This window comes from Oryx dammah, unplaced genomic scaffold (assembly GCF_014754425.2).
Source record: "Oryx dammah isolate SB20612 unplaced genomic scaffold, SCBI_Odam_1.1 HiC_scaffold_15, whole genome shotgun sequence".
In the NCBI taxonomy this organism is placed as follows: domain Eukaryota; kingdom Metazoa; phylum Chordata; class Mammalia; order Artiodactyla; family Bovidae; genus Oryx; species Oryx dammah.
The window spans coordinates 26666423-26692354 of NW_024070199.1; the positions used below are offsets into that span (position 1 = coordinate 26666423).

Sequence of the window (25932 nt, forward strand, 5' to 3'; positions counted from 1 at the left end):
TCTCAGATGTGTAATGTGTCACATGAGAGGCTGGATCAAATCATTCTTTAGACCTGTTAAAGAGTAACCCTCTATGACTATGGAAACTGTTTTCATAAAACAAAGACTGATTGAAATAGATAGGCTAGAGTAAGGAGTAGAGAAATACAATGCTTACAGGCAAGTTAAAATTTTTCTCTAAATATAGAAGAGAAAGCACCAGCTGACATTTGTTTTCTTCACTGAAAAACAATTTTTTTTAACTGATAAGCAAAGCTTTGGAGTTTCTTTGTCATTTTCAAGAGAAGATTTTTATGCTCAAGGTTTTCTTCAGGGCAACTTTAACATCCTTATTCCTCAGACTATAGATTAATGGGTTAAGCATGGGCACCACAGCAGTATAGAATACAGAGGACACTTTCCCCTGATCAAGGGGTAAAATAGAAGGTGGTTTCAGGTACATAAAAGCTCCTGACCCAAAGAAAAGAGAAACCACAATTATATGGGAGCTGCATGTATTAAAGGCTTTGGATCGGCCCTCAGTGGAGCTGATGTGGAAAATGCTAGAAAGAATAAAACCATAAGAGATAAAAATGGTCACAATGGGCACACCAATGCCAATGGTCACAACAATAAAGACCACCAGCAAATTTATGTAAGAACTGTTACAGGAGAGCTCAAGGAGGGGAATGATGTCACACATATAGTGATTGACAAGGTTGTCACCACAGAAGGTCATAAACATTATGTTTCCCATATGAGCCACAGCTCCAAACACTCCCATCCCATAGACCCCCAACAAAAGGAGTAAACACACCTGAGGAGACATGGTGACTGTGTACACCAGTGGCTTACAGATGGCGACGTAGCGGTCGTATGCCATCGCTGACAGGACGTAGGATTCAGAAAAGACAAAGAAACAGAAGAAAAAGAACTGAGTCATATACCCTGTATAGGAAATGATGTTCTTCTCTAAGACAAAACCCATCAGCATTTTAGGGGTGAGGGTAGTGGAGTAACTAAAATCTATGAAGGACAGGTTGAAGAGAAAAAAGTACATGGGAATATGGAGGTGAGAATTCAGTCCAATCAACGTTATCAAACCCAGGTTCCCCGCTACGGTGACCACATAGAAACTTAGAAACAGGAAGAAGAGGGGGACCTTGAGTTGTGCCTGGTCTGTTAAGCCTGCAAGGATGAACTCAATCACAGAGGAGGTGTTAGCTGCAGCCATTCTCCTCTAGGAGAATCTGTGAGGGAAAAAAGAAAGAGTCACTAAACAAAACAGAGGCAACATTTTGAAAGTTACTGGAAGTTATGGAGGTGAGATGAAGAAGAAAAGAAAAGGAACACTTACTGAGCTCTAACTGGAAGCTTTTGAACTCTGGTGCTGAAGAAGACTCTTGAGAGTCCCTTGGACAGTAAGGAAATCAAGCCAGTCAATCCTAAAGGAAATCAACCTTGCATAGTCATTGGAAATACTGATGTTGAAGCTGAAGCTCTAATAGTTGGGCCACCTGGTGTGAAGAGCCGACTCACTGGAAAAAGACCATGATGCTGGTAAAGATTGAAGGCAGGAGGAGAAAGGGACAACAGAAGGTGAGATGGTGGGATGGCATCACTGATTCAATGGAAATGAGTTTGAGCAAACTCTGGGAGATAGTGAAGTACAGGGAAGCCTGGCATGCTGCAGTTCATGGGGTCGCAAAGAGCTGGACATGACAATGATTCAAAAACAACAACTGTGAGATAGGCATGGTTCTACATGCTGTGTGGCATTATCAGTTCAGTTCAGTTCTGTTGCTCCGTCATGTCCAACTCTTTGCAACCCCATGGACTGCAGCATGCCACGCTTCCCTGTTCATCACCAACTCCCAGAGCTTGATCAAACTCATGTCCATCAAGTCAGTGATTCCATTCAACTATCTCATCCTCTATTATGTGTGGCATTAAGGTTATCCCCATATGACAGATGAAGACACTGATTTGCACAAGTCCCAGGATTCCTAAGTTGTGACAAAAGGTGAACTCAGGTCGTTTGGCTCAGAGTGTGAGCTTGAAACCTCTCTGCAACAGGACAGACCAAGTCAGGCAGGCACTCACCCTCCTTCTGCTTGGAGTCACAGAGCTGTGTTCTGCTGGCTCTCATCCACCTCTTTCATGGAGACTCAAATGCCCTGTGAAAAGAAGGTGAAAACTCAGGGCTCAGATGCCTCTGCTTCTCCACTTTAATGATCAAAATCTCTAGTTTATCTTGCTTCTCTTGCTGAGTAGAAGGACATGGTCTCTGACTGTGGCTTTGCCCCAAGCCTCCTGTCCAGCCTCCAAGGATGAAGCAGCATCCTTTCCTTATACCCATGGATAACAGCAGACTGAATACTTTTATTCTGGATCAGATATCTCAGTTGACTTCATTACAAGAGTTCTCCCTCGGGATCACAGCTCCAGAGACCACCTTCCCAGGGAAGAAGAAATGTTTACTTACATCTCTGACAGTGCTTGACAAGGCTTTTAATGACCTTTTATTCAAGTTACATCCTTTTAAACACAATCAAGAGCAAGGGCAGGTGGCATTGGTGATCAAGAACCCACCTGCCAATGTCGGAAACATAAGAAATGAAGGTTCAATCCCTGGGTCGGGAAGATCCCCTGGAGGAGGAAATAGCAACCCACTCCAGTATTCTTGCCTGGAGAATTCCATGGACAGAGGAGCCTAGCAGGCTACAGCCCATGGGCTTGCACAGTGTCAGAAACAACTGAAGCGACTTAGCATGCAAGAACAAAGCAGTGTGGAAAAATAATTCTTGCTACCTGGTATTGAACACTTACCATGTACCAGACACTATCTGACCCAGAACCCTGCTACAGATACCAAGCATCTAAAGCAATGCACAAATAATTTTAACTTGTTTATTCCTCACAACAACTTAATATATTAGACCTATTAATCTCTACTTTAAACATAAGGAGTGCACACTGCTAGAAGGTTCCAGAATCTTGAGTCAAAACCAACCCTGTCCAATTCCAGATTTCTTATTCTTAACCAATGGGCTACACTATCTCCCTGTAAGTGACAACAAAACCTCTGAGGCAGCATTTTTACTTTCTAGGATCGCATAAGATTCTTTATAGATAAAAACAAGTACTTACATAATTTCAGTGGGGAATGTAGAAAGTGTTAGAGCCAAGAAGGGTAAAATTAGGTGTTTTGGACTTCAGAGAAGGATGTTCTTATTTCAGTCACCTCTAAAATATAGGAAGAATTATTTGCACTATCTCCAAGCCTAAACCTAAAGACACTTTCTCTGATTTCTCTCCACTACTTGATCATGCAGTTTAAGCTTGATTATTAAAAGCAAATATTTGTGAAATAACTAATGGAAACTTTTGTCAAGACCTAAAAGCAGAGAACAGCCTCTGCAGCCAATCTGTCAGATAAAGGGGAGTTGAAAGATTTTGAACAAAACCAGCATTCATTCAGCAAGTACTTACTGAAGCCCTCTAAGACCTGGTGATTCTTCAGTGAAACAAGCAAAAACAAAAAAGGATTCCTGACATCTTGGAGCTTTCATTCAAATTGCAGAAGATAAGAAATACACGAAAGAAAGAGGTAAAAAGTAACATGAGAATTGTGATGAAGAAAAGGAAAGTAAGGGAATGGAATAGAAAAGAAAAAAGCTACAGATTTCAACATTAAATAGACAAATCTGACATTTGAGTGATAACTTGAAAGACACTTAAAAAGCTTCTCTTGATGAGAACAGTACTCTAATGAAACATGACGTGTTCATGGTTTAACGTAGCACCTTTCCAACCAAGGCATCATGCTTATGACCTGAACTTTAAATGCAGTATTTTAACCCAGATTGCTGGCTGTGAGGGAGAAAATCCTGATCATAGTAACAGGAGAGAGGGGCTAGAGACCTTGCTGCAGTTTCAGACAATGACAATCACACAATGTAGGTTTTTAACTGAAACTAATATAAAGCCTAATAACATCTTGTGTACCAATTTGCATTCTATATGCTTTGCTAAGGACTTTTAAATATTAAAAATGGTAGATTTTCTATCCAAAAAAATAAATTTCTACTGAGGAAGTTTGCAGATGAGTTATATTTGGGGTCTAAGTTAAAGGCTAGAATCCTGTTAGGGAAGTTATGAAATCAAAACATAAAAACAGAAGTGCACTTTTCTCCAAGCAAGTCCAACTAACACCACTGTGAGTATTGATATGTGCACATATATCAATGAAGACTTGTTGAGACAGCAGTGATGGGGTCTTGTCCATCTTATTTACACTGAGAATTGTCCACAACTCAGAGTGACTCAAAAGAGCCCCACTCCTTATTCTCAATCCCACTTCACTTGTTTAAGAAATAGAGAAAATAATCTATTATCAGAAAGTAAAAATAAGCACCGTAAATAAACTCTTCTTGACCCAAAGGCTAAAAAGAATACATTTGCATCAGTTCTAATGAGGTGGATGAAACTGGAACCTATTACACAGGGTGAAGTAAGCCAGAAAGAAAAATACCAATACAGTATACTAACGCATATATATGGAATTTAGAAAGATGGTAACGATAACCCTGTATGCAAGACAGCAAAAGAGACACAGATGTATAGAACAGTCTTTTGGACTCTGTGGGAGAGGGAGAGGGTGGGATGATTTGGGAGAATGGCATTGAAACATGTGTAATATCATATGTGAAATGAGTCGCCAGCCCAGGTTTGATGCATGATGCTGGATGCTTGGGGCTAGTGCATGAGATGACCCAGAGGGATGGTACGGGGAGGGAGGAGGGAGGGGGGTTCAGGATGGGGAACACGTGTATACCTGTGGCAGATACATGTTGATGTATGGCAAAACCAATAAAATATTATAAAGTAATTAACCTCCAATTAAAATAAATAAATTTATATTTTAAAAAATAAAGAACCTTAAAATATATACATACATATATATATATATATATATATCTTCCTGAGATTAACTGATTTAACTCCATCATTGGCAGAGAATATATAGTATTGAGATTAAATTTTCTAAAATATATTGAGATGTATTTTATGATCCAAAGTACAATTGAACTTAATAAATATTGCATGTGTGTTTGCCAAAAAAAAAAAAGACAAAGGCAAAGATGACTTTAGGGGTTCATTAAATGTTCACTTTCCTCTAGGAATTTTAGAGAGTTCTTGCAGGCATGATGCAATACTGGGAAAAATTCTTCTGAGGTTTTTGTAACTTCAGAGACAGTTTCCATGGGAATTTTATTTTAAATGCATCAAGGTTTTATTTCAAGTGAATCAGGACTTCTCTAAAGTCATTTTCACCATTCACTTGCGCCAGTACAAGCAGAGAGAAACATAGAAATAAATATTCTTGATTAAGTTACTTTTGTCACAGTACTTCTTTCCACAACTTGAATCTCTGTATAATACATTCCTTGTCAATCTACTGCTAACACTAAAATATTATATAAGACATGGATTATAACATACTTGGAGAATGTCTGTACAATACACACATTCATTAATTCTCAAATGTAAAGAAATATTGTGAAAGTTGTTCACTTAGAGGAACTGGAATATTCTTTAAAAGATACAAATTAGTAAAATTTAGAAAAGAAGAAACAGAAGTCTGAATAGTATTAAATCTATTAAAGAATTTACTTTGTTATGAAAATCCTTCCTACAGAGGAAATTCCAGACTTTGATACTGGATTCTTCCAAACATTTAAGGACAATGTATAGTTAACAGTTATCAGAAAAAGTAAATTGGAATGCAAGAGCTCAATTTATTTAAATTCATTTTCATTTCTCCTTCCTCCCCTTGGATGCACAGAAACAGTCATTAATTCTCACATTAATTCTCACACACTCAGTTCAGTGCAGTTTAGTTGCTCAGTCATGTCTGACTCTTTGCGATCCCATGAACTGCAGCACGCCAGGCCTCCCTGCCCATCACCAACTCCCAGAGTCCACCCAAACCCATGTCCATCGAGTCGGTGATACCATCCAACCATCGCATCCTCTGTCGTTCCCTTCTCCTCCTGCCCTCAATCTGTCCCAGCATCAGGGTCTTTTCCAATGAGCCAACTCTTCATATCAGGTGGCCAAAGTATTGGAGTTTCAGCGTCAACATCAGTCCTTCCAATGAACGCCCAGGACTGATCTTTAGAATGGACTGGTTGGATTTCCTTGCAGTCCAAGGGACTCTCAAAATTCTTCTCCAATACCACAGTTCAAAAGCATCAGTTCTTCAGCACTCAACTTTCTTTATAGTCCAACTCTCACATCCATACATGACCACTGGAAAAACCATAGCCTTGACTAGATGTACCTTTGTTGGCAAAGTAATATCTCTGCTTTTTAATATGCTGTCTAGGTTGGTCATAACTTTCCTTCCAAGGAGTAAACATCTTTTAATTTCATGGCTGCAGTCATCATCTGCAGTGATTTTGGAGCCCAGAAAAATAAAGTCAGCCACTGTTTCCACTGTTTCCCCAACTATTCTCAACAAAGAGAGAGAAATTCCCTCTCTCTTTTTTTTTTCTTTTATTTTTTGGCTTCTGTGAATTCATGAATTGAAGAAATATTTACTCAGCCTTTGACTATTCTGTCTTTAAATATTTCTGCTTAGAACAATTCACCATTCCTCTGTGATCAGAGTATCCTAATTTGTATTTTGACCCCTTTCTCACAAGCTCTGTTTTTTCCATTGCCAATTTTTTTCTTACTTACTATTTCCTTTTGAAGATTTTTGCCAACATTTTATCATCTAGTCTAAAATCTAGCTCCTTATCCTCTCCACTCCTTATTTCTCCATTTCTACTATCCTGCTCATAGTTCCCGGGTTCAAATTTTTAGTCAGTTTTAATCTGTGCTTCTTTCTTCTCTTTCCTTCTCTTCCAAACCAGAGAGATACTAAATCTTATTCTTCCATGATCTTATCTATTAACACAATTTTTGCAGTGATCTGTTCTTAGGTTCTAAAATTTAATTACACAGTATTCAGAGAATATACTCTGTATACTTTCAGTTCTTCCAAACTTGTAAGCTAGTTAAATGTCCCAGGATATGGTTGATCTTAGTGAGTTGTCCATTGACACTTGAAAAAAATTCTGTATTCTGTTGTTGAGTAAATGATGCATAAATGTCATTTTGTTCCTGTCATTTTATAGTTCCTATGTCTTCTTGTCTATAATGATTTTCTCTCTGCTTGCTTTATCAATTACTGAAAGGGGAGTGTTGAACCTCCAACTTTAACTGTGACTTTTTCTGTATCTCCTTTCCATTCTGTCAGCATTTGCTTTATGTATTTGAAGGTCTGTTATTAGGTGGTGTTAAATGTGTTCTGTATAATACATTTAGAATTATGTGTTTTTATTGCTTTATAATTGAAATACTGTGAAATATACTCATGATGTTTGTTGGTATTTCAAGTCCTAAAGTATACTATGTCAAAAATGTATAGCTATTTCAGATTTCTTATCATTAATTCTTATACAGCATATCTTTGTCCATCCTCTGCTTTAAGAAAATATCTCATTTTCATTTGAAATGTAATATTTATTTAAACTGCATATAATGGAATTTTAAATTTTTCTTTATCCAGTGTAACTTTTCCAGTCTTCTAATTGGCAGGTTTAGACTATTTATATTCAGTGTATTTATTGAATTAAACCCACAGTCTTGCTGTTTGTTTTCTTCTCATCCCATCTGATCTTTGTTCCTTTACTCTCATCTTTTCCTGCCTTCTTCAAATTATTTGATGGTGCAAAAATTATTTGTATTTGTGTACTCACTCAGCCATGTCAAACTCTGCAGCACTTATGGACTGTAGCCTGCTAGGCTCCTCTATCCATAGGATTCTCCAGGTAAGAATACCAAAGTAGGTTGTCATTTCCTCCTCCAGGGGATCCTCCTGACCCATGGATTGAACCTGAGTCTCCTGCATTGGCAAGCGGGTTCTATACCACTGTGCTGCCTGGGAAGCCCTGAGAACTTTCTAGTATTCTCCTGTATCTCCTCTGTTGGCTTATTAACTGTATCACATGTTAATAGTGGTTTCTAATAATGATGATAATATGTAACTTTACCTTATTAAAATCTATCTCAAAATAAAAGCTTATAACTCTGTAAATATTAAAAACCTTTAAAAAGTATACTTTCATTTTCCTTTCCATCCTTTTGTGATCACTGTCATATTTTTTATTTCATCATATGTAATAAAGAACCATAGCACATTTTTCTCATTTTTTTGCTTTAAATATTTTTGTTTTTAAATTTTTAATGAAGTAAACATTTTTAAAAATTATGTATTTATTTGGCTTTGCCGGTCTTAATTGCAGCACATGGGATCTTTATTTGTAGCGTGATAGACTTAATTCCTTGTCCAGAGATCAAACCCGGGCCCCCTGCTTTGGGAGCTTAGAGTCTTAGCTATTGGAACACCAGGGAAGTCCCAAAGCATCATATTTTATACTTGAGTTCCTTGTGGTGATATGAACATGCACATCTCAGATCTACTACTTCAGGAAGTGTGAATGGCTGATCAGCCCTGTCTCTGCACTCTGAAATCGATCATCACTACACTAGTACCAAGGCCATGTTCCCACAGGCTGCTCCCAGCTAAAATGACTGGGGATTTTTTTTAAGCAGGCATGTTCTTGCTAGATATGGGACTCCTCCCATGGGATTTGGCTCAAGAATTCTCTGTGCCTTAGCATCAGCCTCACCAGTCTAATATCTCCCCCAGCTTCCTCTAGCTCCTGCCTCATTTGCCCTGACAGATGCTACACATTTAACCTTGTCTTGGCATCTTGCTTCACAAAGGATCTGGACTAATGCAGGAGGTAACAAGTTTGGTCCAATCAAAAATACAGTGAGACAGGGGCTAGATACTGACTTAACTCACTGTCAGGTGGGTGAACAGATCACTATCCTGGTTCATGGGCAATGCCTAGCAGACAGTGACTGCTCAGTGACTGAAGATTTCACTGTGGCTGCTTAAGCATATGCCCCTGTAGAGGGACATACTGTTATAGGAGAAAATGTATAGAATAATGCAGGCTATCAATTCATCTCCAAGTTCTTTTTAATGTGTATTAAAAATGATGACTTTACTCTTACTTGAATGCTTATTTAGCATATAGCAAGCATAGCACTTATGTTTTAAGTGGTCAGTATTAAGAATTGCATTTTATTTTTTTATGAGAAGAAATTTTCTATTTTATTATCCATTAATCTCTTTCTAAAATTTTTATTGAACTGCAGTTGATTTACAATGTTGTATTTCACTTCTGCTATACAGGAAAGTGACTTAGTTACATATTTCAGTTCAGTTCAGTTCAGTTGCTCAGTTGTGTCTGACTCTTTGGAACCCTATGGACTGCAGCACACCAGGCATCCTGTCCATCACCAACTCCAGGAGTTTATTCAAACTCATGTCCATTGAGTTGGTGATGCCATCTAACCATCTCATCCTCTGTTGTCCCCTTATCCCCCTGCCTTCAATCTTTCCCAGCATCAGGGTCTTTTCAAATGAGTCACTCTTTGCATCAGGGGGCCAAAGTGTTGGAGTTTCAGCTTCAACACCAATCATTCCAATGAATATTCAGGACTAACTGTTCCATCTCCTTTAGGATGGACTGGCTTGACCTCCTTGCAGTCGAAGGGACTCTCAAGAGTCTTCTCCAACACCACAGTTTATTTTTTTATAAATTTATTTATTTTAATTGGAGGCTAATTGCTTTACAATATTGTATCGGTTTTGTCATACATTAACATGAATCTGCTGCAGGTGTACATGTGTTCCCCATCCTGAACCCCCTTCCCATCTCCCTCCCCATTCCATCCCTCTGGGTCATGCCAGTGCACCAGCCCTGAGCATCCTGTATCATGCATCGAACCTGGACTGGTGATACATTTCACATATGATAATATACATGCTTCAGTGCCATTCTCCCAAATCATCCCACCCTCTCCCTCTCCCACAGAGTCCTAAAGACTGTTCTATACATCTGTGTCTCTTTTGCTGTCTCGCATACAGGGTTATCGTTACCATCTTTCTAAATTCCATATATATGCATTAGTATACTGTATTGGTGTTTCTCTTTCTGGCTTACTTCACTCTGTATAATAGGCTCCAGTTTCATCCACCTCATTAGAACTGATTCAAATGTATTCTTTTTAATGGCTGAGAAATATCAATAACCTCAGGTATGCAGATGACACCACCCTTATGGCAGAAAGTGAAGAGGAGCTAAAAAGCCTCTTGATGAAAGTGAAAGAGGAGAGCAAAAAAGTTGGCTTAAAGCTCAACATTCACAAAACAAAGATCATGGCATCCGGTCCTATCACTTCAAGGGAAATAGATGGGGAAACAGTGGAAACAGTGGAAACAGTGTCAGACTTTATTTTTGGGGGGCTCCAAAATCACTGCAGATGGTGACTGCAGCCATGAAATCAAAAGACGCTTACTCCTTGGAAGAAAAGTTATGACCAACCTAGATAGTATATTCAAAAGCAGAGACATTACTTTGCTGACTAAGGTTCATCTAGTCAAGGCTATGGTTTTTCCTGTGGTCATGTATGGATGTGAGAGTTGGACTGTAAAGAAGGCTGAGCACCGAAGAATTGATGCTTTTGAACTGTGGTGTTGGAGAAGACTCTTGAGAGTCCCTTGGACTGCAAGCAGATCCAACCAGTCCATTCTGAAGGAGATCAACTCTGGGATTTCTTTGGAAGGAATGATGCTAAAGCTGAAACTCCAGTACTTTGGCCACCTCATGAGAAGAGTTGACTCATTGGAAAAGACTCTGATGCTGAGAGGGATTAGGGGCAGGAGGAGAAGGAGACGACAGAGGATGAGATGGCTGGATGGCATCACTGACTCGATGGACGTGAGTCTGAGTGAACTCCGGGAGTTGGTGATGGACAGGGAGGCCTGGCGTGCTGCGATTCATGGGGTCACAAAGAGTCGGACACGATTAGCGACTGAACTGAACTGAACTGAACACTCCATTGTGTACATGTACCACAGCTTTCCTATCCATTCATCTGCTGATGGATATCTAGGTTGCTTCCATGTTCTGGCTATTATAAACAGTGCTGCGATGAATATTGGGATACACATGTCTCTTTCAATTCTGGTTTTCTCCGTGTGTATGCCCAGCAGTGGGATTGCTGAGTCATATGGCAGTTCTATTTCATTTTTTAAGGAATCTCCACACTATTCTCCATAGTGGCTGTACTAGTTTGCATTCCCACCAACAGTGTAAGAGGGTTCCCTTTTCTCCACACCCTCTCCACAGTTTATTGCTTCTAGACTTTTGGATCGCAGCCATTCTGACTGAACACCACAATTTAAAAGCATCAGTTCTTTAGGATTCACCTTTCTTTATAGTCCGACTCTCACATCCAAACATGACTACTGGAAAAACCATAGCTTTGAGTAGATGGACCTTTGTTGGCAAAGTAATGTCTCTGCTTTTGAATACGCTGTCCAGGTTGGTCATAACTTTTCTTCCAAGGAGTAAGCATCTTTTAATTTCATGGCTTCAATCACCATTGGCAGTGATTTTGGAGCTTAAAAAAATAAAGTCAGCCACTGTTTCCACTGTTTCCCCACCTATTTGCCATGAAGTGATGGGACCAGATGCCATGATCTTCGTTTTCTGAATATTGAGTTTTAAGCCATTTTTCACTCTCCTCTTTCACTTTCATCAAGAGGCCTTTGGTTCTTCTTCACTTTCTGCCATAAGGGTGGTGTCATCTACAATCTGAGGTAATGGATATTTCTTCTAGCAATCTTGATTCCAGCTTGTGCTTCATTCAGCCCAGTGTTTCTCATGATGTACTCTGTATATAAGTTAAATAAGCAGGGTGACAATATACAGCCTTGATGTACTCCTTTTCCTATTTGGAACCAGTCTGGTGTTCCATCTCCAGTTCTAATTGTTGCTTCCTGACCTACATACAGATTCTCAAGAGGCAGGTCAGGTGGTCTGGTATTCCCATCTCTTTCAGAATTTTCCACAACTTATTGTGTGATCCACACAGTCAAAAGCTTTGGCATAGTTAATAAAGCAGAAATAGATGTTTTTCAGGAACTCTCTTGCTTTTTTGATGATCCAGCAGATGTTGGCAATTTGATCTCTGGTTCCTCTGCCTTTACTAAATTCAGCAGTTAAATATTTAAATATATATATACATGTTGTGAAGTCACTCAGTCATTTCCAACTCTTTGTGACCTCATGGACTGTAGCCCACCAGGCTCCTCCATCCATGGAATTTTCTAGGCAAGAGTACTGGAGTGGGTTGCCATTTCCTTCTCCAGATATATACATGTATGTGTATATATATATTCTTTTCCATTATGGTTTATCACAGGATGTAGAATACAGCTCTCTTTCTATGCAGTAAAACCTGGTTGTTTAGCCATCCTATCTATAATAGTTTGCCTCTCCCAACCCCAGACTCCCAGTTCTTCCCTCCCCACCACCCTATCATGGCAGTCACAGGTCTATGAACACCATTTTGAATATCTAGTCATAGAGGGCTATTTTTTATGGGCCACCTAATTGCACTTTATAACCTGTTGAGTCCCCTTAGGTAATCAATCCATTGCATAAAGTTAAGGGTTGGTCTAGGGTGACCCAGAGGGATGGTACGGGGAGGGAGGAGGGAGGGAGGTTCAGGATGGGGAACATGTGTATATCTGTGGCAGATTCATGTAATGTATGGCAAAACCAATACAATAATGTAGATTAATTAACCTCCAATTAAAATAAATAAATTTATATTTAAAAATAAAAATTTTAAAAAAAGAATTATATGCCTTAGTACATAGTATGCTTTTGCTTTAAAACAATTAATGGCCACTTTTTTTATTTTACATTAAATCATCACCCAGAAACCATGTCTCATTATATGTAACTATTATATTGTTGCTAAGAAAATGTGTTATCAAGCTTATGATATACTAGAAATTTATTGCCAAGAGTTCTGAATAATAAGTGGGTTGACAGCAGAGGTTGGAGGAGGCCATCACAGGCAGACCAACTGAAGAAAACCAAAAACTGGAAGCCCAATAAACACTTGCATAAGAAAATACGCATACATCTGTGTGTGTGTTAGTCACTCAGTCGTGTCTGACTCTTTGCGACCCCACAGACTGTAGCCCACCAGGCTTCTCTGTCCATGGAATTCTCCAGGCAAGAATACTGGAGTGGATTGCCATTCCCTTCTCCAGAGGAACTTCCCAACCCAGGAATCGAACCCTGGTCTCCTGCGTGGCAGGCAGATTCTTTACCAATTGAGCTACAGCAGGAGCTAGACACATACATCTGGACAAAGGCAAGTGATAGTATGGGCTGAATCACTGAGTGTATGACAGGGAGATTGTTGGAATTGTAAAGAATGATAATCACTCTTCCCACACTCTGCACGTTCAGTAGAGAACTGAGAAATGAGACACAAGAGCCTCACAAAAGGGAAATCAAAAGATCAGCTTCATACTAGTAAAGTTAACTGGAGGATACAGCTTAGTTCTGCAGCCAAGAAGAGTTTCTCTAATTCCCTCGTTGCCTTCCCCAGGTAAGCCTGATGAACCCAGGCACAGGAAAAATGGACAGCATCAGGCCTTCCCTATAAAGGGATACATGATGCCTGCTGTGTCTCTAAGTTGTGTCCGACTCTTTGCAGATACAAAGAGTCCAGCCTATGGACTGTAGTCATAGACTTATACAGCCTATGGACTGTAGCCCACCAGGCTCATCTGTCCATGGGATTCTCCAGGCAAGAATACTAGAGTGGGTTGCCATGCCCTCCTCCAGGGGATCTTCTTGACCCAGGGATCAAACCCTTGTCTCTTACACTGGTAGGCAGATTCTTTACCATTAGCAACACCTAGGAAGGGACACATGAAGAAAGAGACAAGTCTTGGTCCAGGGGACAGGCCAGTCTTGTAAAGAGGCCCAAAGGGGACTTGGGCCATTCATTCCCAATTCAGTTTCACAGATTCACCAGTCACTCCTCTCCCTTAGGGAAGAGAAATACAGGATATGGATAAAGAGAAAAGTTCCTTCCCATTCATTCTTTACTCTCCTAGGGCATGGAGGGACAGGTACCCATTTTAGAGGAATCATCTTGCTTTGGGCTAGAGAGAATTTGGCCATTTGCAGAGAAGAGGAATAATTGCTCAAACCAGGTTGCCTCTTGTGAATAAACATATAATTACTTATTTCACATATGCGCACAGTTGTATGTTAAATTCTTGCTTCCAAAGTTCCATAAATATAGCTCAGAACCACTTCACTGCTGAAACATGTACTTTTCAAATTGTCTTGAAAAAGTAACTTGAAATGTAAAGACTACAGTTTTTCAGAGACTATTCTCCTTCAGCCCAGCTGTTTGCATGTATTGGTCAGTGACCAGCCCTGTTTATAGGAACCTAGGTCATTAGGCAAATACATAAAACCAGATTTATTTGAGGAGCCTACTTTCCCAAATCGTATTTTACTTCAAGAAGAGAAAAGGTGGACACTGCTCTAGAACAATTCACCAGCACTTCCTACTTGCAATAACGTTCCTGAATTCCAAGAAGGGACAGGGCACCCTACTCTGCCATTTTTCGTGTGAGAAAAGAGAGGCACAGAGATGTGCAGTTGTCGACCATAGTCTTTGGCTTACACCTGTCACTCTGTTCTGTGGGTTGTTGGAGTAGGCAAGAACACTAGAGACATCTGGATGAGGTTTTAAAAGCATTTCCTTGATTCAGAGAAAACAAAAACAGCTTTTGTCTCTACCTCAGGATAGAGAAAATGGAGGCTGGTGGAAACCACAAGTACGTGAGAGATGAAGATGGTCAGTCTAATGCTCATGACTACAGAATCCACCAGCTTGTGAAAGAAGTGCCGATAAAAGAGATGATGAGAAGCGGCTTAACCGCACGTGCAGTTAAGCACGTGGTGCACGTGGTGTTTGGCCCAATTGTCACTGAGTGGGGTATTACCCCACTAGGATCTAACCCGATACAAACCAAGTATCAACCGAGAGCAGACCTGAGGGACACATATTCCCCAGTAACCTCAGGCCGGAAGTAAGAAGATAGTGATCACTAATGACAGAGGAGCAAAAGAAAAGAATAGAATCTTGCACTTCAAGTTAGTGATAATGAAATCTCTGAGGCAGGATTCACTATCATTTTAAGGGAAATGACAAAAAAGATAGGAGAGATAAGAAGACGAGCTCATGAGAATGTTGAGGAGAGTATCCAGCCCAGTAAAAGTGACCAAGCTCCAGGAATGAGAAGAGTGTGAGATGGAGTTGTTGCCCATTTGTGAAACATGTAAAGATCGCCACCGTAGATACATTTCCCAGAGCCTATCTCTGCAGGGAAGTCATTCCTGCAGGTAGGAGGAAAAAAACCTCTTTACGGGCCAACATTCCATGACTCAGAGATGAGAATTTCTATTACCATAAGAGGAGAATGACTAGTCTTAACATAGGAGGATGCCTTCCTGTGTCTTTCTACATTTGTGAATACAACTCCCTGTTTGAAAAATGTCCCAATAGACAGTAGCTCAGGAAGGCCAGTGACTTCAGAGTGAGCTACAACTGGAGTGTGCACTGGAAACCCCATCCTCACAGCAAAGACAGAGGCGCAGCATCTGAGAGATGTTCAATAATTTCCCGGGTTGCTTAGGAAACACATCTTGAAGAAGGGATGAGAACTGGAAAGAGCCCTAGAGTTATCATGATCTCTGACTCCATTGTTTCAGTGACCTCCTCACCCCAGAACAAAATTAGAGCAAGAAGTACTTCCCAGACTCTCAGATTTCAGGGCTTCATGTTAGAAACAAAGACGAAGAGAGACATGGGATACTGCCATGCAACCACTCACCCTTGTTCAGCTTAGTATTAGCAGTACAGAGTCTTACAGTCTGCTCTCCCTGAAAGGAAAAAGGCTTGCATAGTGTAGGAAGAGGAGTGCCCTAAGCCTGTATACTTCTTTTCCTGTGATGTCCAGAAAACTAATACCTGCATTATCCTGGAATCAGTTCTGAGCCAAAGACCATGGTTTCACATCAAGACCTTGCCCAGATAGTTCCCTCCAACTGTAGAAAGGACACATCATCTGTCCATGACACTGAGATCATAGCATGATATTTAAGGGGGGCTTCTTTTACATGTATATACTTATTAAGATCTGGCTGGAACCCAAAGACACTTCCCTCAGGTGCTCTCCTAGAAGAAGTATCTGCAAAAGAAACCAAAAGAATGTAGTTTTCACAAACAGAGCTCATTTAGACTTCTGTCCAAATTTCTATACCTGCTATCCAAGAAGAGAAGCAGGAGGCCCTCTTCCAGAGCCGCAGACGGGATGCAAAGTTGACTCTAATTGGGAATCCCTTTCCTGGTTCTCAGCAATAATGGCAAATTTCAGTAATACAATATGTGGGTTGGTTAGGGTTCTAACACACTTAACGTACAAAGCCCCTCACCACATTACCTTACTACCTTTCTCGGTAAAATTGTTTAGACACTTCAAAGCTACCAAAGGCTTTGCCTTATCCAATAACAATGAAATCTGCCTCAAAATGGTTTAAAATCTGTGAGAGAAGTAAATGCTGTATTACCATTGACTCCATGGAAGCAGTAATGTGCCGTGTAGAGACAGCAGGGAAGAATCACACATAGCCATGGTGACATTTTTCTAAAGATACCTCATTTTTGGAGGCCAAGAATCCAAATACATATCCTCTATTATTTTGGCTAAGGTAGAAGTTCACTGCATGAATGATTCATGCTTTTATTCAATAATTATTCCATAATCCCATCATTTCTGCATTTGAAAAAGTATTGGAAAATTATACCCTGTTGCTGTAAAAAGTTTCCTTTAAAACATGGTGTTAACTGAATGATGGTGCATTTTTTTTCTAGAATTTACTTTCTTAAATAATGCTATGTATTTGTTCATAAAATGACATGGAATGTAGTAAGGATTTTTTATGTTATGTTTCTTGTTTGTTTTGTTTTGATTATGGTAAGATCACTTAACATGAGGTCTGCCCTGTTAGATTTTTAAGTGTGTGATACAGCATTGTTAATTATAGGTACAGTATTGTACAACAGGTCTCTGGAATTTATTCATCATGCCAAACTGAAACTTCATACCTATTGAAAAATTGGAGTGGGCATAACACCTTCAAATTCAAGTGCAACAGTGAATCCTTACACCTGGTGGTCTCTTGCCTAAATTTCAGGACAGTAATCAAGGCACATAGATAGGAGCTAAACCTTAGGGTCTAAGAATGCCCTGAAAACCAGATGTGAAGTTTTCACCGGCATGGAAAAATTAGATTTTAAAATACAAGTGCATCTGAACAGAAGTGTTACATTCTGGCACTGGGATACAAAGGGAGACAGTGGAGGACTATACAACATTTTTTAAAGCATATATTGTTGAGACTGAATGTGGACAGAAAAGGCAGAGGAGAGAATGAGTATCAAAGGAAGTTTTTGGTTTTTTTTTTAATTAAGGGAGTTTTTAAAGGTAACCTAGGATTGCATATATCCAGCAATAGAAGTCTATAGAGATGGAGACATTAAAGATATTAAAAAGATGAGGAAATTTTGAGAGAATAAAATCCCAAAGAAGATGAAAAGCAATTGACAAAATATAACATCCACTCATGCTTTTAAAGTATTTTTAGAAAATGATAGATACTTCTTTAAGATGATAAAATATGTAAAGCTCAGATCAAAAGCCAGCAACTTAATTTGAAAACCCTTGAGAAATCTCTAATTAGAACTAGTAGAACCAAGATACCTACAGTCTCCACTATTACTTAACATTGTACTAAAAGTATTAGAAATGCAATTATAAATGGGAAAGGAATTAGAGGCTAAGACTCAAAAGAAACAGCCAAAATTACCTCTGTTTATAGAAATTTAATCAGCATAATGGGAAAACCTGAGGGGAATTCCTGGAAAAAACTTCTACAAAAAATGATTACATTAAAGTATAAAGTTAGGTGGATGAAACTGGAGCCTATTATACAGAGTGAAGTAAGCCAGAAAGAAAAACACACATATATATGGAATTTAGAAAGATGGTAATGATGACCCTGTATGCAAGACAGCAAAAGAGACACAGGTGTGTAGAGCCGACTTTTGGACTCGGAGAGGGAGAGGGTGGGATGATTTGGGAGAATGGCATTAAAACATGTATACTATCATGTAAGAAACGAATCGCCAGTCTATGTCCGATGCAGGATACAGGATGCTTGGGGCTGGTGCACGGGGATGACCCAGAGAGATGTTATGGGTAGGGAGGTGGGAGGGGGGGTTCATGTTTGGGAACGCATGTACAGCTGAGGTGGATTCATGTCAATGTATGGCAAAACCAATACAGTATTGTAAAGTAAAATAAAGTAAAAGTAAAAATTAAAAAAAAAATAAAATAAAAAGTATAAAGTTAACATATAATTCAGTAGAATCCACATATATAAACACTAATCAGAAAATAATATGAAAGCTAGAACCCTTGTTATAGTAACAAAATAAAATAGAATTCTTAAGCATAAATCTAATTAGAAATGTTTAAACATAAATGAGGAAAATTACAAAACATTTCTAAATGTTACTGAAGTAGACCTAAAGAAAATGGGAAGGCATATCCCACGTCATGGTGAAAAGTCTGAATATCCAAAAATGTCAACCCTCCCTAAGTTTACTTATAAATTTAAGATGCAATAAATAAATATGCCATCAGTTTTCTCTATAATTAGACAGATTAATTATAAAAGTTATGGCTTAAAATGAATATCCAGGAAAAGCCTAAAAAAACTAAAAACAATACGTGGAAGGTACCTTCAAGATAGGAAAATGCTGTGAAGCTTCTATAATTAAAGCAGTGTGGTATTGGCTTATGAATAGACTTACAGACCAATAAAGCAGAATGGAAAATACAGAAATAACTCAAGAGCCTATAAAACTTAGTATGTAATGAAGGCAACAGCTCAAGCCAGCAAGGAAACGAAGGACTTTTTTTTTTATAAATGGTGATAGAACAACTGGATAGCCATATGGAAAAAGATAAAGTTAGATCCATTCCTCACACCATACACTGGCACAATTTCTAAAAAGATCAGACATTCAGGTTTTTAAAAAATCATGCAAACATTATGAAAAGATTAGTGAATTTCTTTATAACCTAAGAGGAAAGAAAGCATTTATAGCTACGATTAAAATCTGAGAAATAATAAAAAATTAAAACCTTTAAAATTTTTATATCATAAGGAAAGTCAAAAGCCAAATCACAAAATAGGGAGGAAATATATGCAACTTATATCACAGACAAAAAACTAATATAATTTAGATACAGTCCTCCTAAAAACTGGGAAAAAAAAAATCCGGCAGAAAAGTGGGAGAAAAGTTGTAAAAAGATCATCCATATAAGAAGTAATACCAACAGCCATTAAATACCTGAAAACATCTCCAATGTTTCTATTTATTAGAGAAACCCAAATTATAACAATGCTTAAAAACTATTTTTCACATATCAGGTTGGAAAAGTTGAAAAATGTTGAGCATATACTATGTAACAGGAACTGTAGGAAAGTGAGTACTCCATTTATTGCAGAGGGGAAAGTAAATGTCAATTCTCCCCCAAAAGATCTACAGATCGAATACAATCCCAATCAAAATTAATCTTCTGTAAGAATGAAAAGACAAACCATGGACCATTTAGAAATCTTATGTTTAGCAAAGGACTAGAATTCAAAATATATAAAGAACCTTGACATCTCAATGAGAAAAAAAAAATAAGCTACTTTTTTTTAAATGGGGCAAAATTTAGATAGTTCACCAAAGACATATGGATGACACACAACCACATGAAAAGATGCTCCTCATCTTTTAATCACTAGGAAAATGCAAACTAAAACCACATTGAGATACCATGACACGCCTATTAAAAATCTTTTCAATTAAAAAGTGGGCCATACCAACTATGGTGAGGAAGTGAAGGAATTGAAAATCTTAAACACTACTCCTGAGAGTGTAAAATGGCACAACCACTTTGGAAAACTGTTTGGCAGGTTTTTGAAAAATCAAACATATACCTAACATATGATCTCACTGTTCCACTCCTGTGTATTACTCAAGAAAGATGAAAGACTATGGCCGTACAAAGACATATACATGGATGGTCACAAGAGTTTTGTTTGTAGTAGCCCCCAAACTGAAAACAACCCAAGTGGCCATCAACAGGGGAAAGATAAACAAATGGTAGTAGTGTTTTATACACTAGAAGTAGTAGCAGTGGTAGTTTGTAGTATAATCATTCACTCAATGACTCACTACTCAACAACAAAAAATAATGAATTATTAATAGATGTAACAACATGGAAGAATCTCAAAATACTTAAACTAAGTGGCATAAACCAGACAAAAATGAACACATACTGTACAATTAGACTTTTAGAAACTCTTGAGAATGAAGACGAAAAGAAAACAGATCAGTGGTTACCTAGAAAGAATGGGGGAATGGAAGAGTTCCCAAAGGGACAAGACTGTGGTGATGGTTTCATGAGTGTAGACATATGTCAAAATGTATCAGAATTACATGTTAAACATTTGTTTAAAGTGTGTGCTAATTTAATTTGTTTAAATTGTATGCTAATTATAGCTTCTTAAAATCCCTTTTAAAAACATAAAAAATAAACACGTTTATTCAACTGAAAATACTTATAATACTGCACTTTCATGCCCCAAGTGCTCCATCCCTGCAAGTTATCAATCAAATAGAATTAGACATAGTATAGGCATAGCGTAGAGCCAGAAGATCAAGGGACCCAAAATGGTGACAGAGACAAAGCCACCAGGGCTTTGTTATGTCTTCTTTCTCACTCGTATCCCTTTGCATTCCTCTTCCTCTGGCCTCAGGAAGAACAGTTAAGTAACTCTAAATAAGACACAGCACTAACCATTAGATGCAAAGCTGATAAATCAAACAGTGAAAAATAAGACCATCTGCAATCAAAAGACGGAGAAGGCAATGACACCCCACTCCAGCACTCTTGCCTGGAAAATCCCATGGACGGAGGAGCCTGGTGGGCTTCAGTCCATGGGGTCGCTAAGTGTCAGACACGACTGAGCCACTTCACTTTCGCTTTTCACTTTCATGCATTGGAGAAGGAAATGGCAACCCACTCCAGTGTTCTTGTCTGGAGAATCCCAGGGATGGGGGAGCCTGGTGGGCTGCCGTCTATAGAGTCAAGTCGCACACGACTGAAGAGACTTAGCAGCAGCAGCAGCAGAGAAACTGAAACTTTTGGACATTGTTGATGGCGTAAACAGTTTTACTGGAAAGGAGAAAGAGGAGACTTTCTAATGTGGATGGAAATGTTTTAGATCTTGAATTAGGTTGTGGTTACATATACATATGCAAAAGTTCAATGAGTTATACACATGATTTGTGCACTTTACTATTTGAAAGTTAATTACAAAAATTTTTGTAACGGTTTCTGCTTTCTTTCATTAACTACTTTGTACTGCATACCCCAATATACCAACCCCATTCGTAAATTCTACATCTCCTGAGTTCAAAGAACTATTCAGTCTCATCTAAAGTACAGTCCTCTTCGGTATGTTTATTCTTCTCATTGCAGCAATATTGGCCAGAATCAAAGGGCAAAACTAACTTTTATCCAAACTTCCCTTATTTCCTAATACAATAACTTTCATAAGAGAAAATTTATAAGTAAAAATATTTCCCTAGCACTTCACTTGTCATTATTCTCAAAGAAATTTTACCACTAATGAGTTTAGTGAGTTTAAACCAAAATTTTTTTCTTTTTTGAATTTTTTATATAAAACTATATTTTCTTTCCATTAATAACACTGTGTATTTATAAATTTATCCTGAGATCAATATCTCTTTCCCATATGCCAGGCTTCCCAGATGGCACTAGTGGTAAAGATCTTGCCTGCCAGTGCAGGAGACTTAAGACATTTGGGTTCGATCCCTGGATCCAGAAGATTCCCTGGAGAAGGAAATGGCAACCCATTCCAGTATTCTTGCTTGGAGAATCCCATGGACAGAGGAGCCTGGCAGGCTACAGTCTATGAGATTGCAGAGTCAGACATGACTGAAGCGACATAGTGTGTGTGTGTGCGCGCGCACGCACACACACACACACATTTTCCATTCAATAATACTGTGTTTTTGTAAATTTATCCTGAAATGAACATTTCTTTTCCATTTGCCTCATTATTAGAATGTGATGTCAATCAGCAGTGCCTGAAAATTCAATAGCAATTGCCTCTCCTAAAAAGCAGTAGTGTGGTGCTGCCCTGATAACTAAATGTGTACCCACAGCCATCTACTTCTCTGTCCCATCCTCCAGACAATAGAAATATTACAAGAAATAAAGAAATAAAATGCAAGCCACCTGTATAATTCTAAACTTTCTGGTAGATAGTTATGTTAAAAAACTAAACAGATAAATTCATTTTAATTGCATTTTTATTCAACATAGTAGATCCAAAGTGTCATTTCAGCATGTAATCCATATAAAAGACAAACAGTCGATGAGATATTTTACATTAGTTTTCACATTAATTATTCAAAGATCCAGCGTGTATTTTACACTTACACCATGTCTCAATTTGGATGATCACATTTCAAGTACTGGATACTGTATATGGCTAGTGGCTATTGTATTTGATAGTACAGCTCCCAGTTGACTCAGAATACAACCAAGGTACCCCTTGAAATGAAGCTCCAAATTCTGGCCCATTAGTGTTGAAATACCTCCACCCTACATCTTTATACCCCATCAAATTACATTTCTCTCATGTGGAAGTTCTAATTCACTGAACTTTGTCCCTAGAGCTCCACTTACCAAGTCAGAGGTGCCCATCTTGCATTTATCTGAAATCTAACATACTTCCCACGCACACACTACAAAATTCATCAGAACTGATCTTGTCGTTTTGCCAAGACCAACTCAACAAAATCTTTCACCTCCTACTCTCTTTCAAAATGTGATATATTAAAATTATCCTGTGAGAAGTAGCGTGAAATTACTGTGAACATATTCATAATTTAAATGTGCTAGGTCAACAAACATGTGAAGTAGAATATTCCAAAAAGACATGAGGCAAGAAAACATGGCATAAAGAAAACAAACTAGGTTGGGATTCAAGCTGAGATTTCAGCCCCAGCTGTAGCACCAGGTAGTTCTATTTTCTTGGGTAACATACATTTCCGAGTCTCCAAAGTGTGATGTATTACACACTGGCACTGGATTAAATGATTCCAAAGTCTCATTCAACATTGAATACTCTATAATATAGCAACTATTTTTGTAAAATAAAGAAGGAAGAGGGGAAATGAAGGTGAGGGAGGATAAATCCACTTGGGAAAAAGTTAAATCTCCTTTATATATTGGACAGAATGGAAGCCCTGGAACTTGAAGTCCACACCAAATAACAACAATAATAATAAACATTCCAATAAAAAATATGGGATCCTTTTTCTCAACTTCTAATATTTCTTCAAGACAACATTATTCTGTCTAAGGTTTTCTTTAGGGCAAATTTGACATCCTTATTCCTCAAGCTATAGATTAATGGATTAAACATGGGCACCACAATGGTATAGAACAAGGAGGACACTTTGCCCTGATCAAGAGGTAAAATAGAAGGTGGTTTGAGGTACATAAAAGCTCCTGACCCAAAGAAAAGAGAGACTGCAAGTATGTGGGAACTGCAAGTACTGAAAGCCTTGGACCTTCCCTCAGTGGAGCTTATGTGGAAAATGCTAGAAAGAATAAAACCATAAGAGATAAAAATGGTCACAACGGGCACACCAATGCCAATGGTCACAACAATAAAGACCACCAGCAAATTTACATCAGAGCTGTTACAGGAGAGCTCAAGGAGGGGAATGATGTCACACATATAGTGATTGACAAGGTTGTCACCACAGAAAGTCAAAAATACTATATTTCCTGTATGGGCCATAGCCCCAAACACTCCCATCCCATAGACCCCCAACAAAAGGAGTAAACACACCAGAGGAGACATGGTAACCGTGTACACCAGTGGCTTACAGATGGCGACGTAGCGGTCGTATGCCATCGCCGACAGGATGAAGGATTCAGAAAAGACAAAGAAACAGAAGAAAAAGAGCTGAGTCATACACCCTGCATAGGAAATGAAGTTCTTCTCTGAGATGAAGCTTGTCAGCATTTTAGGGACAATGGCAGTAGAGAAACTAAAATCTATGAAGGACAAGTTGAAGAGGAAAAAGTACATGGGAATATGAAGGTGAGAATTCAGTCCAATCAAGGTTATCAAGCCCAGGTTCCCCGTTACAGTGACCATGTAGAAACAGAGAAACAGGAAGAAGAGGGGCATCTGGAGCACTGGCTGATCTGTTAAGCCTGTGAGGATGAACTCTCTCACAGAGGAGGTGTTCTCTTCAGCCATTCTCCTCTAGAAGAATCTGTGAGGGAAAAAGAAGAGTTGTTCAGAGAAGGAGGAAAAAATCCTTCTTGAGAATGGCATTTGAACTGAGGGATTTTTGAACTTCAGGAAGATGGCATTTCTTCATACCTACTCTCTCTTCATGGTCCCCAAGTGCCGTGAACCACCCTAGTAACTGTCTGTGGGTGAAATTTGCTGTCAGCGTAAAGGCTGATACAACCAAGGAGAGTCCATGAACTCATCTGGCCACCTTTTCCTGTACCCTTTCTGTGAACTTCCTCCCCTCCACAGCCCTTGGTCAAGTATGTAAGGCTTGGGTCCCTTCTCTAGGGTTACTCTTGAGACATGGAAGCCATTCGACCCTGCCTAGACCTTCCACCTTGGGTCTCAAACTGAGCAGAGCAAGATGATGAGGTCATGTGCCCAGGGTCTTTGGATGGAATGGTTGTGAAATTATAATGTGATGATAATAATAATGATGGTTTCCCAGGTGGCTCAGTGGTAAAGAATCCACCTGTCAATGCAGGAGACACAGAAGACATGGATTCCATCTCTGGGGCAGGAACATCCCTGGAGGGGGAAATGGCAATCCATTCCAGTATTCTTGCCTGGAAAATTTCATGGACAGAGGAGCCTTGTGGACTGCAGTCCAGGGGTTGCAAAGAGTCAGACACGACTCAGCATGAACACACGCACTAATAGTAATGGAGTCATAATGCAAAGTTATCTATAAACTTTAAGAAAAAGAAAAGAAACACTTACAGAGCTCTAACTGTGGGATAGTTATTGTTCTAAATGCTGTGTAGCATTATAGTTATCTCCTTGTAACAGATGAGGACACTGGACTTAAGTGACTTGCACAAATCCCAGTAGTAAGAGAAGGTGAACTCCGGTGGTCTGGATCAGAGCATAAACTTGTAACCTCTCTGCCACTGGACAGACCAGGTCAGGCAGACACCCACTCACCCTTCAGCTTGGAGTCATAGTTCTGTGCTTCTGCTGGCTCTCATCCATCTCTTTCATGCAACTCAAATGCCCTGGTGAAAAGAAGGTGAAAATTCAGAGTTCAGATGCTTCTGCTTCTGCTTCTCAACTTTAAGGATCAAAACCTCTAGTTTATCTTGCTTCTCTTGCTAAGCAGAAGGAGATGGTCTCTGACTGTGGTTTTACCCTGAGCCTCCTATCCAGCCTCCAGGGATGAAGTAGCATCCTTTCCTTATACCTACAGATAACAGGAAACTGAAGACTTCTTTTCTGGATCAGAGATCTCAGTTGACATTACAAGAGATTCCCTCGGGATTACAGCTCCAAGAGACCACCTTCCCCAGGGAATAAGAAATGTTTATTTACATCTCTGATAATGCTTGACAAGGCTTTTAATGACCTATTCTTTTGTTCAGGATACATCTTTTTAAGAACAAAGAAGAGCAAAGCAATGTGGGG

General features: G+C 39.0%; 2 protein-coding genes across 2 annotated transcripts; both read right to left on the reverse strand.

Annotated features, from left to right (window-relative positions):
- Nucleotides 1–277: 277 nt before the first annotated feature.
- On the reverse strand, nt 278–1213 carry LOC120874353 (olfactory receptor 8B12-like). The gene has a single exon (XM_040255729.1). The coding sequence runs from the start codon at nt 1211–1213 to the stop codon at nt 278–280; it is 936 nt and encodes a 311-aa protein (XP_040111663.1).
- A 22343-nt stretch (nt 1214–23556) lies between these two features.
- On the reverse strand, nt 23557–24492 carry LOC120874355 (olfactory receptor 145-like). The gene has a single exon (XM_040255732.1). It carries the CDS (start codon nt 24490–24492, stop codon nt 23557–23559), a length of 936 nt encoding a protein of 311 aa, XP_040111666.1.
- Between the last annotated feature and the right edge of the window lie 1440 nt (nt 24493–25932).

Coding starts and splice junctions, on each gene's coding strand:
- LOC120874355 (XM_040255732.1), bottom strand. CDS start 24,492: ATGGCTGAAGAGAACACCTCCTCTGTGAGAGAGTTCATCCTCACAGGC.
- LOC120874353 (XM_040255729.1), bottom strand. CDS start 1,213: ATGGCTGCAGCTAACACCTCCTCTGTGATTGAGTTCATCCTTGCAGGC.